Source organism: Rhododendron vialii, chromosome 7a (genome assembly GCF_030253575.1).
Source record: "Rhododendron vialii isolate Sample 1 chromosome 7a, ASM3025357v1".
NCBI lineage: Eukaryota > Viridiplantae > Streptophyta > Magnoliopsida > Ericales > Ericaceae > Rhododendron > Rhododendron vialii.
In genome coordinates this window covers 3576282-3592892 of record NC_080563.1, presented here as the reverse complement: position 1 = coordinate 3592892, position 16611 = coordinate 3576282, and the positions used below count along the sequence as shown (strand labels likewise).

The 16611-nt window shown below is 36.6% G+C and overlaps 1 protein-coding gene across 5 annotated transcripts; it reads left to right on the top strand.

Annotated features, from left to right (window-relative positions):
• The first annotated feature begins 2420 nt into the window (after positions 1 to 2420).
• LOC131331766 (uncharacterized) lies at positions 2421 to 8302 on the top strand. Of its 5 annotated transcripts, none has more exons than XM_058365679.1 (5): positions 2421 to 2714; positions 4400 to 4496; positions 4582 to 4849; positions 6509 to 6672; positions 8077 to 8302. In XM_058365679.1, the coding sequence occupies exons 2-4, from the start codon at positions 4413 to 4415 to the stop codon at positions 6655 to 6657; spliced, it is 501 nt and encodes a 166-aa protein (XP_058221662.1). In that variant the 5' UTR covers positions 2421 to 2714; positions 4400 to 4412; the 3' UTR covers positions 6658 to 6672; positions 8077 to 8302. The 5 variants fall into 5 exon arrangements, with proteins under 5 accessions (XP_058221662.1, XP_058221661.1, XP_058221657.1 ...); XM_058365678.1 differs by having other exon boundaries at positions 2540 to 2710; XM_058365674.1 differs by lacking the exon at positions 8077 to 8302 and adding an exon at positions 7951 to 7968 and having other exon boundaries at positions 2540 to 2714.
• Positions 8303 to 16611: the final 8309 nt, after the last annotated feature.

Sequence of the window (16611 nt, the reverse complement as noted above, 5' to 3'; positions counted from 1 at the left end):
GGAGTCCTTCCGCTAAAGTTCTTATTTTTTAATTTAAGTATTTATTTTTCGTTTATAAAACTGGTCATTCTTTCGTAATACATCACTTTTAATTCAAAAAATAATTCAAATAAGTACTTATTTTAGTAGTGGAACACACGAGTTTGTTCATTCCTCGCCTTTCGAGAAACATGCTCTTAGTTCGAGATCTCATGGAAGAGATGTTTGACTCATGTTGTAACTTGTATAACTACTAACCCCATCCGCAATGGAATAAGCAAAAGTGAATAATCAAAACATGTCACATTAGATTTTGATTATCCATTTAGAGGTTGCTAAAGTTAGCAATGTCAAGTCTCACATTGGTTATTTTTTCCTCATAATCAAAACCAATGGGACCATTGCTTCCTTCCCTGAGTTTTCTCCAAACTTTTCCTCTTCATTTCACATAAATCTTTTGAAAAACTAGTTTATATCAAAAACAGTTTTTATAAAAAAAAAAAAAAATTTGTTCTTGAAAAAAAACAGTTTATTAAACAGTTTTTGGAAGAAAAAGAACATTTTAAGTTAAAAATAGTTGGATAAAAAAATAGTTTATGAAAAAAAAATGTGTAAAAAAACAATTGTGTAAATACAATTTTTTTTTTTAAAACTAGCTTTAAAAAAATTGAAGAAACAGTTTTTATAAAAAAAAAGAAAAAAAAAGTTCATATAAAGACGGTTTTTTTATTTTTTTTTAGAAAAAGTTTCTAAAAAGAATAGTAAGAATAGTTTTTGATAATTATTTTTTGAAAACATTGGAGAGAGAGAAAGAAGATTTTTGTGTAATGATGGGTGTAGTTGATTGAGAAAATGTAAGGATCACAAAATTTGGTTATGGCAAAAGGTTGCAAGTTTTTATTATTCAAAAGCCAAAATTTGATGAGTTATTAAGATGTTGTTAAGTTTGGTTATTCTAATGTAAGCACTTTTTTGAACAACCATTGCTAACTTTAGCAACCTTTTATTTTGCTTATTTCACCGTGGATGCTCTAATATTCTGCTTATTATTGTCCGGCGGGAAAAAAATAGAAAGAAAGAAGCTTAAATTAAATTAGCTGGTTGGTTTGGACCAGTGTGTATGAACAATAACACTCTATATTTTTTCCTGTTTGCTTTTGCTTATTCTTGATTTCGGAAATTGTGGAAAGAAAGAAACAGAAAAGAAGATGGAAGGGAAAGAAAGTGAAGGTGAATTGTATTAACTCCATTTTGGCTTTTCCTTTTTTGTTTTCAAAGGAAAAAAGTACTTATTATTAGCTCAGCAAAGAAAATAAAGAATGGAAGAAGAAAGAAAAAGGGAAGGAAATATGAGACAAAAGAGTATTTAGCTCTCCTTACCAGTTACCATTGAAGGGAGAAGAGTTCCAACTTTGTTCTCTGAAAACTAACCAGAGGAGATGAAATTTGATATTGGGAGTGAATGCCAAACACATCCTTAAGCTTGCTATGAGACGGAGCAGTTTTAATTCATGAAAATATTTTAACATAACTTCAAAAATAATGTTTTTGCCCAATAAAATGCACGTTTGTTGGACCAATTCCGACATATGTGCTCCTAACGAAATCATCGTTAATATTTTTTGTTTATGTATATAATTTTGGAAAAATTATTAAGCATGACTAATTGAGAGCTACGAAACAAGATTCACATGCACATAAGAAATATTGCTCCCTCGTCCTAATTTATTGAGAGAAAACTTATCCTTTTTTGTCAATTACTTTTTTAAGAGAACAATGTTTTTAGCACAGTAGAAAGTGTTACTTATTAAATTAAAATACTCCTACCAAAATTCGGACCAGAGAAAGTAAATCTATCTATCTATTCTATTCTATTCTATCTATATCATATGCAAATGTAGTTCAGTCACACAAGCCTCCAAACCTCCAATACTAATTTCTTAGAATTTTTATTTTTTAAAATTGGGAGAGAGAATGAGAGGGAGGGAGGATGTGGGGAGAGGGAGAATGTGTGTGTGAGAGAGAGAGAGGAAGGGAGAGCTTTTAGGAAAATTTACAATTTCATTTTATTGACATAAAGAATGATAAAAAAATCAATACTTTTTTTAGTATTTGTTTTATTTATCTTAATTGCTTGTTAATTTGAACACCACGAGACTTCTAAATTCCAAAAATCAAACTTTATTTTTTATCCTATGTTTTTTTTTCCTTTAATTATATTTTTCTATCAATTAGTGATGTACCCGTTCGATGTATGAAACCAACAAAATTGACATTAGTTTTTTTTAAAATTATATTTTCTATTAATTAGCGGTTTGCCCGTTTGATACACCGAAACGAAAAAATACCAATGTAATTTTTTGGTCACGTGCATAAAACGAGTACCACGCTAGTTATAAATACGGTAAGTGTTTAAAGTTTTTTGGTTCTGGTCGAACGACGAAGACGAACGAATATCTGGAGAAGAAGAAGAGAAGTTCGAAGAAGAAAAAGGTACATCTCTCTCTCTCTCTCTCTCGTTCCGTACGAGTAGCAGAAACCGGAACCCTTGATTTCTCTCTCTCGTTCCGTACGAGTAGCAGAAACCGGAACCCTTGATTTCGAACTGTAATGGCAGAAACACGAAGAAACAAGTTCTTGACTTATGCAGGGTTTTTAACTGCCGATTTTACTCGACGTACGTAACGCCTCCTGGGTCGGAGCTATTGCGTAATGGAGCGCTGTGTATGAGGCAGGTATTGTCCTTGTTTCTCAACTGTGCTTCGATTTCTAGGGCTTTGACTCAAAAGACGGAACCATTATTGTTTGTTTGTTCTATTTTTTTCTCCCCTCTTCGTGTGAATGTTTATTTTTGTTTGCAATCTTTGATGCAATGAAGCCGATAAATAAAAAATAAAAAAAACTTTGATGCAATGAAGTTGGAGGTTACTGTTTTGGATTTTGGGGTAATGCGTTTGTAAATGTTTTGCAATCCCAATTTATGTTTTTTTTGTTTACTTGCTTTCTTCCAGAGGGTTTATTCTTGGCTTTGTTAAGTGGTGGAATTAGGGCTATGGACCTAGGAAATTAGGGCTTCTGTTGTAGCTCTGTGGTACAAATTAGGGCTTCTGTTGTTGCTCTGTAGTTCTAAAAGTGAATCTTTGTGGCATCCCACTTGTTTAGTAATTTGACTATAGATTCCTGTACCAATGCTAGTCTTTTTGGCACTATGCTCAAACATGATCTGAAATTGTGTCTAAAAAACTGCTTCAAGGACCGAAGTTTTGAGAAAGAGGGCACGAGTTCGGAGTTCCGTTAAATACTTAGTAAGTGGCTATAGTTTAAGAGTTGCACGAACAAAATTAGCATTGGAGATAAGACCATATTCAACAATTTCAACTAGTCACCAATACCAGATATCTTCGAAGCCAAACTTTTAGAAGTTTTAATGAAAACATATAGATATTTCCTCTCCCTTTTCGTTTCAAAAGACCTATTTTGGTTCCTTAAATGTTGTCAAATTTCAATGTGAGCCACGAAAGTATGCATCAAAGAGTTGTCAGGAAAATCCAACTCAAGGAACCAATTGCAGTTTTTTGGTTCCTCATTTTAGACTGCAATTGGTTCCTTAAATTGCAAGAGAAGGCAAATTCAGCATCAATTGTATCCAATGTTTCCGTGGGGACATGTCATTCTTAGTTCTGTGCAGGAAGCATACTACTTACCTCTTCATACTACTTTTTTGGGTCGTTGATGCATCTGATGGCTGTGTACACTGCAGCTAAGTAGTGATCGGTGGGGTCATTCACCAAATGCTGAAAAGAAAAAAGAACGAAATAAAGAGACCAGGAAAAAAAAGAAAGAAGCACCAGTCTTGCTTGCTAGAACAGCTCACCATGAAAATAAAGTTTGGTGAGAGAGAGAGGCATTATGAGATACTATACCACAACACAGGATTGTTATTGAGGTGGCTTTTAGAACGAGAATCTAGTATAAGAAAAAAACACTAGTAACAATCTGTGCAGGAAGAATGTCAATATTTATGAACTTTTGGAAGCATATAGGGTCAATGTTTGACCCTAGTGTTATATTATTGTGGTTGATTGCAAATTTTTGTATAAGATTGTGAATAATAGTTGCCCCGTTGTATAGAATTCCTGTGTCCTCCACTAAGTCCGTGTTCCGGTGAGTTATCAGGCAATAAGGCTTTAAGTTCATTTTTTTCCTCCATGGCCGTACCCCGTAGCCTTGCACGTTTTTATTTTTGTCAGCGGCTTCCACCTGTTCGTTAAATTGCCCCAAAGACATGCAGAGATACAGTATAATATACATGTAGAGATACATTTTTGTTCTCCTTAGCATTTTGGGCTTTTAGTAGTAACTACATACTACATGTGACATAAGACTTCAACCATGAAACCTTATTTCTTTGACCGTGCAGTTGTAAGTTGTAAATGAATCAAATGGATGAGCAATTCCTAGAAAGTTTAATTGAGCTCGAAATTGAAGCTGAAAATCTTCTACTGGCCAGACACCAGGTAATTCAAGTGCAAATTTAACATGACATTAATTCATTTTCTGCTTAAAATCAGCAGTTAGTTACCGTAACAACTGTGAATGCAGTTGGTTGAAAATGATAGAGTGAGGAATGGGAATAGGGAAGCGCTGACAGCTCTGAGGAAGAGGTCTCGGACGACCAGAACCAGTATCCCTTCGCCTTTTGAGTCAATAATGAAGGAGATTGAGGGGTCCGCATCAAGGCCCCTGGTGAAGGAGGTGTGCACAACTTGTGGCAATCATGACTCAACAGAGAAAACATGGATGATGTTCCCTGGAACTGATGTCTTTGCTAGGATTCCATTTCATGCAGCTCATGCCATTTTGGATAAAGGTTTCCTGTTGATCCACTTTTCTCTTGAAACTTTTAATGCTTGAAAGTAAAAAGATGCTCAAAATACCAGATATCTACCTGATAGAAGCAGTATTTGAGTGCGGGGAAGCTCTAGCGTTAATGGAGTATGAAATTGGTAGGATTGAAGCTTAAAATGTTAGATATAACCTTTGCCAAACTGGAAAGAAAGCTCAAGGGATACCAAAAATATGAGGTGGTTTTTAATTCCTCAGGCCTCGGCTCGATGATTGAGGACAGTTAGATATTGATAAACATTTTTTGCCATAAGTAGAGATCGATAACCATGTTTTGTCATTAATTTTAAGTATCGCTAAATGTGGAAGGTTGCTTGGTGTAATTGACACATTTATCAAAATGATTGAAAATTTAGGAGACCATTGTGAGGCCATCAGGTTAGGCAAAATGCTAGGTAGTTACGGAGCTACATACTTAAAAGATGAGTATAGTCGAAAGGAACTACACGCTAAAAAACTGAGCATTGCTGAAAGCCTGAAACAGAAGGATACAAATCTTGGAAATGAATGAATCTTGAGATGACATAAGTAACTTTTGTTCGCAGTAAGGTCATAGCAAATTGATTAAGATGGTTTGAGCATGTCCAAGAGGACACATATTTGCATTATGCAGGGAAATGGTAGTAACCTAGGAATTGATGACGGCAATACTAGTGTGAGAGATAGTAAGGAAAAAAACTTTTCAGTAGTTCAATTGAACTTACAACTATAATTTCTCTCTTCATGTTGTGCTTGATGTTGATAGTTGAGGCTCAGAGTTGGTATCAAAGCTTTGGCCATTTGTGCACTTTTTAGTTCATGGCATGAAGTATAGTTTGACTTGACTTTGTCTACCCATAGCTCATCTAACGCGATCAGGGCCTCCTCTACTGAGAATAGGAGCAACTCCACCCTTGAGTGGTCGGCTAACCCTTCAACATCAAGTTGGTTAAAATTTTCATTAAACATAATCTTAAGTTGAAATTTTTCTTGGCCAAGTATTTGACTACTAACACAATTTAGAAGTATTGTTCTCATGTATTGCGCAGCCTCCTTATTCCAGATTCACTGTAAGTTATGCTCTTATTGGCCTCTAGAATGCAGAACTTAAGAATCTATTTGCTTTCACACTGTCCTGCTTGACATTGGAAGATTTGGAAGAAAACAAAGTTGGCGTCATTCGTTACTCCTCAAAAACAGTAAACAAGGATGTCTAGCAAATGCTTAAGAGGGTTTATGATACTTCTGAAAGAATTCAAATGTTCTCACTTATCGATTTCTCGTATGCATGCCTTCACTTCTAAAAGGGTTTTTCATGTTACACTAATGGCCAGTAGAGTAGAATGTTGTCACCATGAAGGAAACCTGCTTCAGCATTAACAGCTTGCAAATGCTAAGCCTCTTTTGAGTCCAAGCAATTTCTAAATCCATTCCTAGATTGCTGAATGACCTAATTACCATTCAGAGATCTTGTCATGTCAGAAGTTGAATGTTGTGTGACATTTGTTGTTATGTGCTTTACCTCTTGAGCAGTTTATTTTTATTCCATACTCCTACCTGAACTTCCATTCTTCTCCAAGTGCATTTGTTCCTTTCTGTTTTGTGGTATGTGGAGTGCTTAAATATTGACCATAATATAATGCAGATCAAGAAAAACTTGAGGTGGATGCGAAGGTTCTACAAAGCTGTGTTAAGGAGAAATCCTTTTCGATTTCAGAAAAAGGTGCTCTTGCTGACAAGATCAGTCCAGGCGTTCTCAGATCTCTTGTGACCTTAACAGACAAACCAAAGTAGGTTATATATTCTGAGGTAATAGTCAAGGTCTTCACTTGTCATTGTAAAATTAAGCAAGTCCTTAAACAGTGTACATTTTCTTTCTCTGCATTACCTCCGATATCTGTGTGTATTAATAACCACCCCCATCTGGGAAGAAAGATCAAACTGTAACAGCTCTCTTTCTAATGCCATTTCATTTGTAACACATGTTCAGAAGTTGATATATTTTCTTGCGCAACTTCTCTATTCAGAGAGTTTCAATCTGTTGGATCGTGCTTCTGTGGGTGGGATTTCCCAAGGCGAAGGAATATAATGAGGAAATCAGAAAAATAATAACCCCTTCACATATAATCTTCATCTATTTTCTTTTCCATTCGGTGACCCTCCATAATTGTTCACAAAGTCATCATCCATACGCATCCTGAGGGATTAGTTGCAGCAATTATTTGCGAGCACGCATCTCTCTATTGGTTATTTTATTTGACGATATTTATTTGGGAGGGGCTTGTGTTTCCGAAATTTTGTTCTATCTTTCTGATTAGTGATCTGCATGTACCCTCAGCAAACATGTTAGTAACCGTTCTGACCGTTACTTGCATTTCTACCTTCCTATGGAGTAGTACTGTTAAAAACTAAAGAAGAAGTATCCTTGAGGGATCCATTGCGAACTCTGTAAAATTCTGAGTATTCAATCCGTAGTGTCCAGCCCCCAGTGTGTATGCATTTATTGGTCATGCTATGGCTTGTTCTTTTGCAACTAGAATGTCCTAACATTACATGTTCTTCCATGGTGACAGCTATGTCCAAACACTGATTTATTAAGTACATTTGTTAAACCCTGTCCTTATGGTTATGTTCTGTGGGGGTGCTGCTGCCTCCTGCTCAACATATCTGACAACTGGTTTCGTGACCACAAATGCTAGCATTTGGTCTGGTTTGTTCTCCTCTCCTTTCCTTCACTTAGTTTGCTTCTTTCCTGTTCAAACATTTTACCAGAAGGATAATCATAGATTCATGTACCACGTTACTTTCAGACTTCCTTTATAATCTTTGGAGTTTAGCGGTAACTGCTCAAATGGTCGTACCCAATTTCTAATTCCTTTGTCTTGTTTCCTTGTGGTCCCTTCTCTGAAACTCACATGGGTGAAACGGTTAAGCTAGACTGTTCAATGAATACTAGAGGGAATGAATGTTGGTCCTATTTTAAGCTAGACTTGATATATGCTTATGTGTAAACAAATCAATACATGGGATGCTTAGAACTAGAGAAATTGCAGTTTTTGTTCTGTTGGTTTTCTTGATTCTGAATAGGTGAGATCACTTAAATTCCGAGCGCTCTGTGGATTTGAAAGACTAGTGATGGGGAACTATTTGGTTTGTGTCACCGACTCACCGAGCCCTTACTTTGAGAAGCATATTCATTCGTGTCCTTTTCAGGTAGAGGCACTCGAGGGATTCTCGACTCAGGAGAGGGGCCAATTGGGTATGCTCTAGAGACAGTGACTTAGGAAGCTTCAGGGAAATGGAGAGATTCTCCAGGTAAGGTAAGCCTCATCTGTGAAAAAGTTGTATCTATAGAAACTGAGTGAGTTATCAATGAAGACAATTGTAACGACCTCTTAAACATCTTATATCCATTGTTATCTCTTGTTTCGGTGTTTCATATTAATTGTCGTCGCTTAAAGTTGGTGTTGTGTTTTTCTCTGTAAAACTGATGATTGGACCTTTTTACGGAAGTCTACATATTATGCTTCATGCTTGAATCAATTAATCGGATGGTAAACACCATTTAAAGTCGTGAAATATCAACCTGTAGTCAAGAGTTATCAGATGTTGACAAGGCATGGGAAATAGCCATCACAATGCATAAAATGTCCTTTGGCGTGTTCTGCTATTTTCGTGGAAGTAACATATCATGACGAAACGAGGACATTTTTTGGACATTAGAATCTGTGGATACAGATGATCGTAGAACTTGTCTTAAGGTCTAGAGGAAATGGTTCATAATTTCCACCATACATCTGTGAGTACTTATAAACTGGCATTTCTTGCATAATGAGATGTTGACATTGCATAGGAAATAGGATTCGTAATGCGGAAATGTTCTTGGCTTGTCCTGCTTTTATTGTGAAAGTTATTCCGTTCGGTTTGGATTTTGAGGGAGATTTTTTAGAGAGCGAGATGGAGAAAATTTATTGAGGACTGCGCATTAGTTTTGAGACCTAAAACAAACAGGTTTTGTGGCAGAGGGACGGGAGATTAAGCCTCCGACTTCATGAGCTCAAGAATTAGTGCTCAACTACTAGACCAACTCCTTCGCTTCTAGTCCGGTCTAGTTTTTGATTTTATGGGCCGACCTCGAGCACTACATTGATCGAAACTGTTCATTTTGCCAAGCCCGTTGAGGACTTCAACCGTGCAAAATATCATCTGTAGGAAAATGATCAGACAAATTTGTCTTGAACAAATGGGTCCAATCTAGTGTGCATTGTGCATTTTTTCAAAGAAAGATATGCTAGTCTTAGGTATTGATTGGTATTTGATCGACATGATGTTTTTGCGCAGTTGTAGTTTTCGACAAGGTCCACAAAATGCATGGTTTTAATCATTGTTGTGGGCCCGAGATAGGCTCATGAAGTAAAAAAAACTGGACTAGATGGGACCCAATCAAACTGAACTGGACCTTTTAACCCCATGCTAAGTAGACTTATTACGTTGATTTCTGCCCAATTCTATTTCATGCATTTTTCTTGTAAGGCCTTAAGAAACCAAAAGAATTGACCAAACTACATGAATAACACTATACAAAATTCGGAACAAACAATTTAAAATGCCAGTTTAGTGGGTTCTTGCTTGCGTGGCCTCAAGGGCTTTCTACGTAGGAACTTTTGGATGGTTGGAGTGGAATAAAAATTACAAGTGATAAAAAGACAAAAGTGGACCAGATTCGAATCTTCTCTTAATCCTTTCCTTGGGCAAGCCCAACAGTCTAGGTAAATTACATTTTTAGCCAAGGCCAAACCACAAAATGAGCCCTCCAATTGAAGCTCGGTAATTAGGCCCAACGAACAGTACCTCGCCTCATTTGCTGAGGGACAGAGGGCGGTGGAACTGTTTCATGGCAGTACTAGTTACATTTGGATCTGATTGTTTCACAAATTAATGTTCCCTTTAAGTTTTGGCCGTCGGAATTGGAGAATTAATAGCTGGAGTATAATGGCCAGTAGGGCTGTAAATGAGCTGAGCAGCTCGCGAGTTCGGCTCGGTTCGAATGATAAACGAGCCGAGTTCGAGCTCAATTTTTCGGCTCGTTTGATAAACGAGCCGAGCTTGAACCTAGCAGGGCTCGGCTCGAACAGGTTTGTCTCGGCTCGAAATATATAGGTTCGGCTCGGCTCGGCTCGAACATGCAATACATAGGTTCGCGAACAGGTTTGTCTCTACTCGAAATATATAGGTTCTGCTCGGCTCGAATATGCCAATATTCGGTTCGACTCGGCTCATTTAGCCAATTTTTCAATATCAAGGCCAAAAAGTTGACGAATTCGAGCCGAGCCGGCTCGTTTATTCCGGACCGAATACTAACGAGCCGAGCTCGAGCTTTGTACATGTTCGTCGAGCCAAGCCCGAGCCGAACTTTTCCGGCTCGATTCGAACTCGAGCCGAGCTCGAGCCAGACGAATTCTGATCGAGCCGAGCTCAAACATGCCGATATTCGGTTCGATTCGGCTCGTTTACACCCCTAATGGCCAGCCATCGTTTGTTGAAGTTTGCACAGTTCTAATGAAAAAGGAGTAAACAAAAATAAGGGAAAGGCAGGGAAATTATTACAGTATTATTTTTTAATAGAGATGATTGGTAAAAATGACTAGTGTTGTTGGGGTGTTCAAAAGAAAGATGGGTAGCCAAACCCCCAAAAAAAAAAATGCACTGTTCACCATATAGTTTGGCTGGGTATTGGTGTGGCCATGCCCTTAAAACTTGAAATTGAGCAGTGAATTTGGCTTTAAACTCTCTCAGACTCTGCCCTTTTTGTATAAACTTTTCACAAGAGCCATTGTTAGGGTAAAAGAAATGAGAAAAATGTAGTATGTAGCAAAGTTGGTGTTCTCCACGGGTAAGCCAAAGTTGCTTTAGAAATTACAGTACTTATCAAATTAGTAGTAGCAAGAGCATCTCCAATAGACTCACGTAAGCTCCGGCGAGGTTAAAGACGCGAGCTGATCTGCCATTTTCTGGTTTCTAGCAGCCTCGTCAGAAGCTCGCCAGTTTATCCCCTCGCTTGAAGACCTCGCCACGCCCAACGAGATACAACACCTCGCCACACCCTCGCTTGTCCTCTCCGACGATCGTTTATTCCGGCTAGTCACTTCGACGACTCAGATCTCGTATACTCCGGCCATTTACTCCGACGACTGAGATGTAGTTTACTCCGGTGAGTTATTTCCGTCGTATATGTACTGAGTTTACTCCGGTGAGATCTCATTTACTCCGTTTTGGTATGGAGAGGTCACCGTCGAACTAGGGTTCAGTTTACTCCATGTGGGACTCCGGCGAGATCTCTTTTAGGGTTTTGGGACTCGGCAAGATCTCATTTAGGGTTTAGGGTCTCCGGATCTTGTTTAGGGTTTTGGGACTCCGGTCATATCTGGTTTACTCAGTTTGGGACTCCGGCGAAGTTCAGTGGTCAGACTCAGATTTGGTTTTGGCATGTAAATTGATTAGGCTGTCGGGTAGTGCTCTTATTTGATGCCTAGCCAAAGGAGAAAATTCCTCTTTTCCTAACCAATCAAGCTAGAATTGTAGTGAGGCTATTGGAGATGCTCTAAAAAGCTATTTTTGTTACCAAATTTGACATGGGCATGAATAAGCTTTTGCCGAATCTTCTGTATGAGAAATTTTTCAGTACCGGGTGGGTATATCCCACATGATACCCGCTCGGCACATTCGGGTTGTCCAACACAATTTTTGATGGTTCGGATTAAAACCCTCTCACCTCAACAGGCCAACACTTTCTCTCTCCAAATTTAAATCGTCCAAAAACGCAATGAACGACTCGGATACGCCAAGCGGACACCATGTGGTATCCACTCGGCACTGAAAAATTTTCCCTTCCATATGCAACTCCCTGACAGCCCTTCATTTGTTCTGATAGGCCACGCGGCGCCCTACAGAATTTGTCGTCCTTTCTTCTACCTAACATTTTTGTACAGTGGTGGTTAATTATTTTTATTTTTACCTCTTGTGGGAGTTCTTTTTCTCTCGGTAATTTTCTATAAGTAGGAGTGTATCTCCAGCACTTACTATTTTTTACTAGCTCAACTTATGTTTGACTGTAAGTAGTAGTTATTAGTGGCAACTGGCAAGTTAGTAGTACGATATGTTGGTGTTTAACCAAATGGAAAATGATTTTAGCACTCTACTTTTTTATGATGACCCTTTAAAATTGGTCTTTGAATGTGCCTTGTTATGTATAATTTTTATATTAAAAGACAAATTTTGGAGTACGTGTCATCATAAAAAAGTGTAGTGCCAAAATCATTTGCCTAACCAAATTTACCGGAACCAAGTGTAAAAATTCTCGTGTGTTCTTGCACTTTGATTTATTGGCTGCTGATTTTGTCACTCTCTTATTGTTAACGTCAATCCCTTGCAAGTATATTTTTGGTAAAATACACTTACAGGGGAGTGACGTTAACAAAAAAAAAGTGTGGCAAAATCATTTTCCTATTTATTTGTCGCTAAAGACCACTTTACAATAGAACTATAGCAGGCGGATCTGCTCGTACCGCAATTGAATTTAGTAGGTCTCCGCATTTACCCTTCGTCAGTCACTCAAACATGCCCTATTTATCTTAGGATCAAAATTTCCATTCCAAGTTTTCAACTACCCAATTTTGAGAGTAAAATCTTTCTTATTTTGGTGTTCCACTTTCTAAAAAAAAAACTATTTGGAAAAAGAATGTAATTTCAAACTCAATTATAATGAAAATGAAAAATATTTTTTCAATTTTTTTTGTATCGTTTAAAAGATCGGAGATCTATCAAACAAGATCCATATTGCTAGAAAAATTATTTGCGTAAACACATGATTTTTGAGCTTGAAATTGCATTTTTTTTTTAAATTACTTTTCCACAAAAGTGGAACACCCTCTGCATTTTTTTTTAAACGGTGAAAGTTTTTATTAATCATTTTATAGTTATTATAAATGCAATAATTAAAAGTGAGATTCAATTTTGGGTGGATATTGAATCCTACAAAACAATGGATAATAAAGCCCTGTGCTATTGACGAGGAGGTTTGGTAAGGGTTTTGAGGGAGATTTTTCGGATATTAAGTGAAGAGAGATAGATAGAGAGATGAGAATAATAAATAGAAAATCGTACCCAAAGGATGGTGGTTTTGGAAATCCCAAGTGAATTTCTCAATGTAAATCCGGTAAACTCAATCACAAACTTGCCACCATTTCACTTTTTTAGCTGAAGTGATTGTGTTTTGAATGATCATTATACAATTATTTTGAGTAATGATTTTTGCACTCTACTAACTTATATGTAGAAATTGAGTGCAATAGTTCGGGTAAAAGAAAATTGAGTGCAATAATTATTTGAAAATAAATACTCTTCAATTCCAAATTGCTTGCACCTTTTCTGGCAAAAAAACAACGTACCTATGAGGATTTTGTTGAAAATAAATTTTCGCCAAATTTTTATTCTCGATGAGATCGTTAAATTGGTGTAAAAAGTTTTGAAAAAAAAAAAACTCATGCTTATACATTATTATTTTTTGCATGCAAAATGTATGGTTTCCCAAAGTAACAACAATTTGGGAGGGAGGGAGTAAACCGCCATTCCACGAACCTTCTTATTTTCAATTTTTCAAACTTCAAAAATAATGTACTTATGAAAATAATTTTTAATTTTTTTACATCGTATTTTTAAACAAGATTCATATTGCATATTTTTAAATTTCAGTAAACCCATTATTTTTAATTTTGAAAATTGCAAAAAAAAAAAAAAATTATTCGAAAATGAGTACTATTTTGAGTTTGTGGAACAGCCAAATACATTCCAAAAGTAGGGTGTGAAAATCAACTCCTTTTAAAGTGCAATTAGTAATTAGGGGAGTACAAAAATCACTGCACTAATTATTTTCCTTCTTTTTTCTTTGGCTACTGTTTCAAGCTTCAAGGCGAAGAAAAGCCTACTTTATTTCCTTCTCTCTCTCTCTCTCTCTCTCTCTCTCTCTAAAAGCACAGCACAGCAAAGCACACACGAACTGACAAAAAGCTCACAGTTTCTCTCTCTAAATTATTCTTCCATATCTGCGTGACCTAGTCGGCATTCCGTACACTGCAGAGTCAACGTCCGTGTCAGCCTTTTCCCACCAAATCAACCAGACGACCTCTCTCATCCAAATATATACATACACACCCCTATACATATAGAAAAACGCTTTTCACAACACCACTCTCCAACCATAACTTAACATCTCTACTCGCTGCCATCGCTATGCACGTGCTCATAACTAGACTAAACCGAGCCTTTGTCTCAACCGATTGCGGCCGATTACGTGGATTTTGTTTTTATCATCGAGCTCTATCTAGAGCTGCCTCGTCCGACGACACACATGTGATCGTATGAGGGTATTTTTGTCATTTGAAATCAAATTCCCTAGATACAAGAGGGAGGAAAGGGAAAATAAGAAATTCCAGATGTCAGCGAGATATCGCGAGTACGCTTTGCATGTCAGGCAAACAGCCGAACAAATAATACATCGTACGATATGGATACGATCGTATCCTCTCCTGTCTTTTTGTTGGATAATTATCCAGGTACCCTTCGTTTTCTCTTTATTCACAAAAATTTCCCCGTCTTTCCTCATGCCTGTAAACATGCACCGACATTTCCCAAAATGATCAAGACGTAGTAGCAGCAGTAGTAATAGATATTCGGAATGGGGGGCGCTGCTGCTGCAGCCGATCTGACCGTCCATCTCGGTACGGACTGTTCGGATTTAAATTTAATTCAAACTCGTACAAATCTAAGCCCTCCGTTGTTCATCCATTACCAAGACGGACGGTCAGATTGACCGAATTACTCCACATACATGACAGAATAATATTATTCTTAGTTATGCGACTCTTTGTTAAGACCGTATAGAACTCGCAATTTAGATCTCCATGCGGGTTCTTAGCGCTAACAAATAGATTTTGTTCTATTAAGCGATTACGGATATTCAAACTCAAGCATTGAACAAGAAAATTCAAGTACTTGATCATTACCCAAACCACTAATTATGTATATTCCTCCATCCTGAAAATACAACAAGAAGTCGTACAATTGTCTAACAAAAAATAGCTTACTTCCGTGTATGATTTTCTAAATTTCTTAACACCAAATTAAAGAATGACAGAAAATTTTAATTTGGTGTAAAAAATTTTAAAATTTATGCACCGAAATACTTAGTTTTTCTTTTTATCTAAAAATTATACGTTATTTCGTAGTATACTATCTTTCTGGGTCAACGGGGATCACTCAATCATTTAAAATTTGTCCAGAGATTAATTCTTACCATGCATTTACCCCTTTATGTATGTATATATTTTACTACTAAAGCTCCTTTTTGCGTGTGGATCACATGCATAGACATCGTTGTGACACTCATGTGCATCAACGGCTCCGAACAGAAATGTTTCCAAACATTCATGCGTTACGTAAGTCTATCAATCCTTTGCTCCTTTTCTCTCGCTCCTGTTCTGTACCAGACCACAATACACATGGATGGAAATGCAAATATGAAAATGAGGTGATTTTGACATTCTACTTTTTGCCAGTGACACTCTACTTTTTATTTTATTTTTTTCACATAATTAACACACAAATTAAGTGTCAGTAACTAAAACTGAAATGTCAAAATCAATTTCCATACGAGAATCACAAATTTCTTTGACAGTATCTATCATATTTGCTTCTATAATAATCTCTCTCTTCGTATCTCCCGACATGATACGATTGGCCACTAGCTAGTGACCACTCTCCCCTTGCCAATTACTCCGTAATACACACGATGCGTCACCACCCCACAAATGCCAAATATTTTCCTTTTAATTACGGCAGTGCCCACTAGCAATGGTATGTAGAGAAATCGACAACATAAAAAATTATGATCAAAACTCAAAAAAAATTTAATAAAGACAAAAAAAAAATTGACATTTTTCGTTTATTTGTTCTATTCCTTTTTTTTTTTTGAGTTTGGATAATAAATTTCTATTTTTTTGATTTCTCTCTTCGAAACGAACTAATAATTCACAAAATTTGACTCTAATATAACAAATGCGGTTTTTTTTTTTTTGAATAATAACAAAAAAACCTGATGTTCACTTCGGGTCTCTAAAACCAACCTCTCTTTCTAACTAGACAAAAAAAATAGTTAAAATTTTGAATTGTTAATGAGTTTTTTTTATCTAATATGAATTTTGTTTGATAGATCTTGATTTGTTCTATAATATAATATTTTTAAAATCACATAAAATATTATAAATTACAAGACATAATCTATTGAAAATGGATACGATCTTCCAAAAGTGATAATTAAATTAGGACGGAGGAAGTATAAATTTTCTTCCAATTATTACTCTCGTTTCTCTATTTATCTCTCCCCGCTCGTTATGTCAAAACCCCTATCAAAATTCGAACTAAACAAAGTCGTAATTCCAAAAACATCTATTTGTAGGAGTAGTTAATAGTGGTAGGTTGTATTTCACGCCCAACAGAATCGCGTGGTAATTTAGCCTAGTAGCTGTTTCGTTCCTATTGGCTTGCACGTTATGCGTCCATCGTAGTCAAGTGTGTAGTCTAGAACTTCATAATGTAATTACAAAAACACCCTTCATGAAAATTTTCTTGGCCTTTTTTTTTTTGGTCAGCAATTTTCTTGGCCTTTTAGACATCGGGAATTAAACTTGGATT

Excerpts from the sequence above, each read along its gene's own strand:
- LOC131331766 (XM_058365679.1), top strand. The coding sequence starts at position 4,413 with ATGAATCAAATGGATGAGCAATTCCTAGAAAGTTTAATTGAGCTCGAA. Across the intron at positions 4,497-4,581 it reads TTCTACTGGCCAGACACCAG|TTGGTTGAAAATGATAGAGT; the intron begins GTAATTCAAGTG and ends CTGTGAATGCAG. Across the intron at positions 4,850-6,508 it reads TCATGCCATTTTGGATAAAG|ATCAAGAAAAACTTGAGGTG; the intron begins GTTTCCTGTTGA and ends AATATAATGCAG.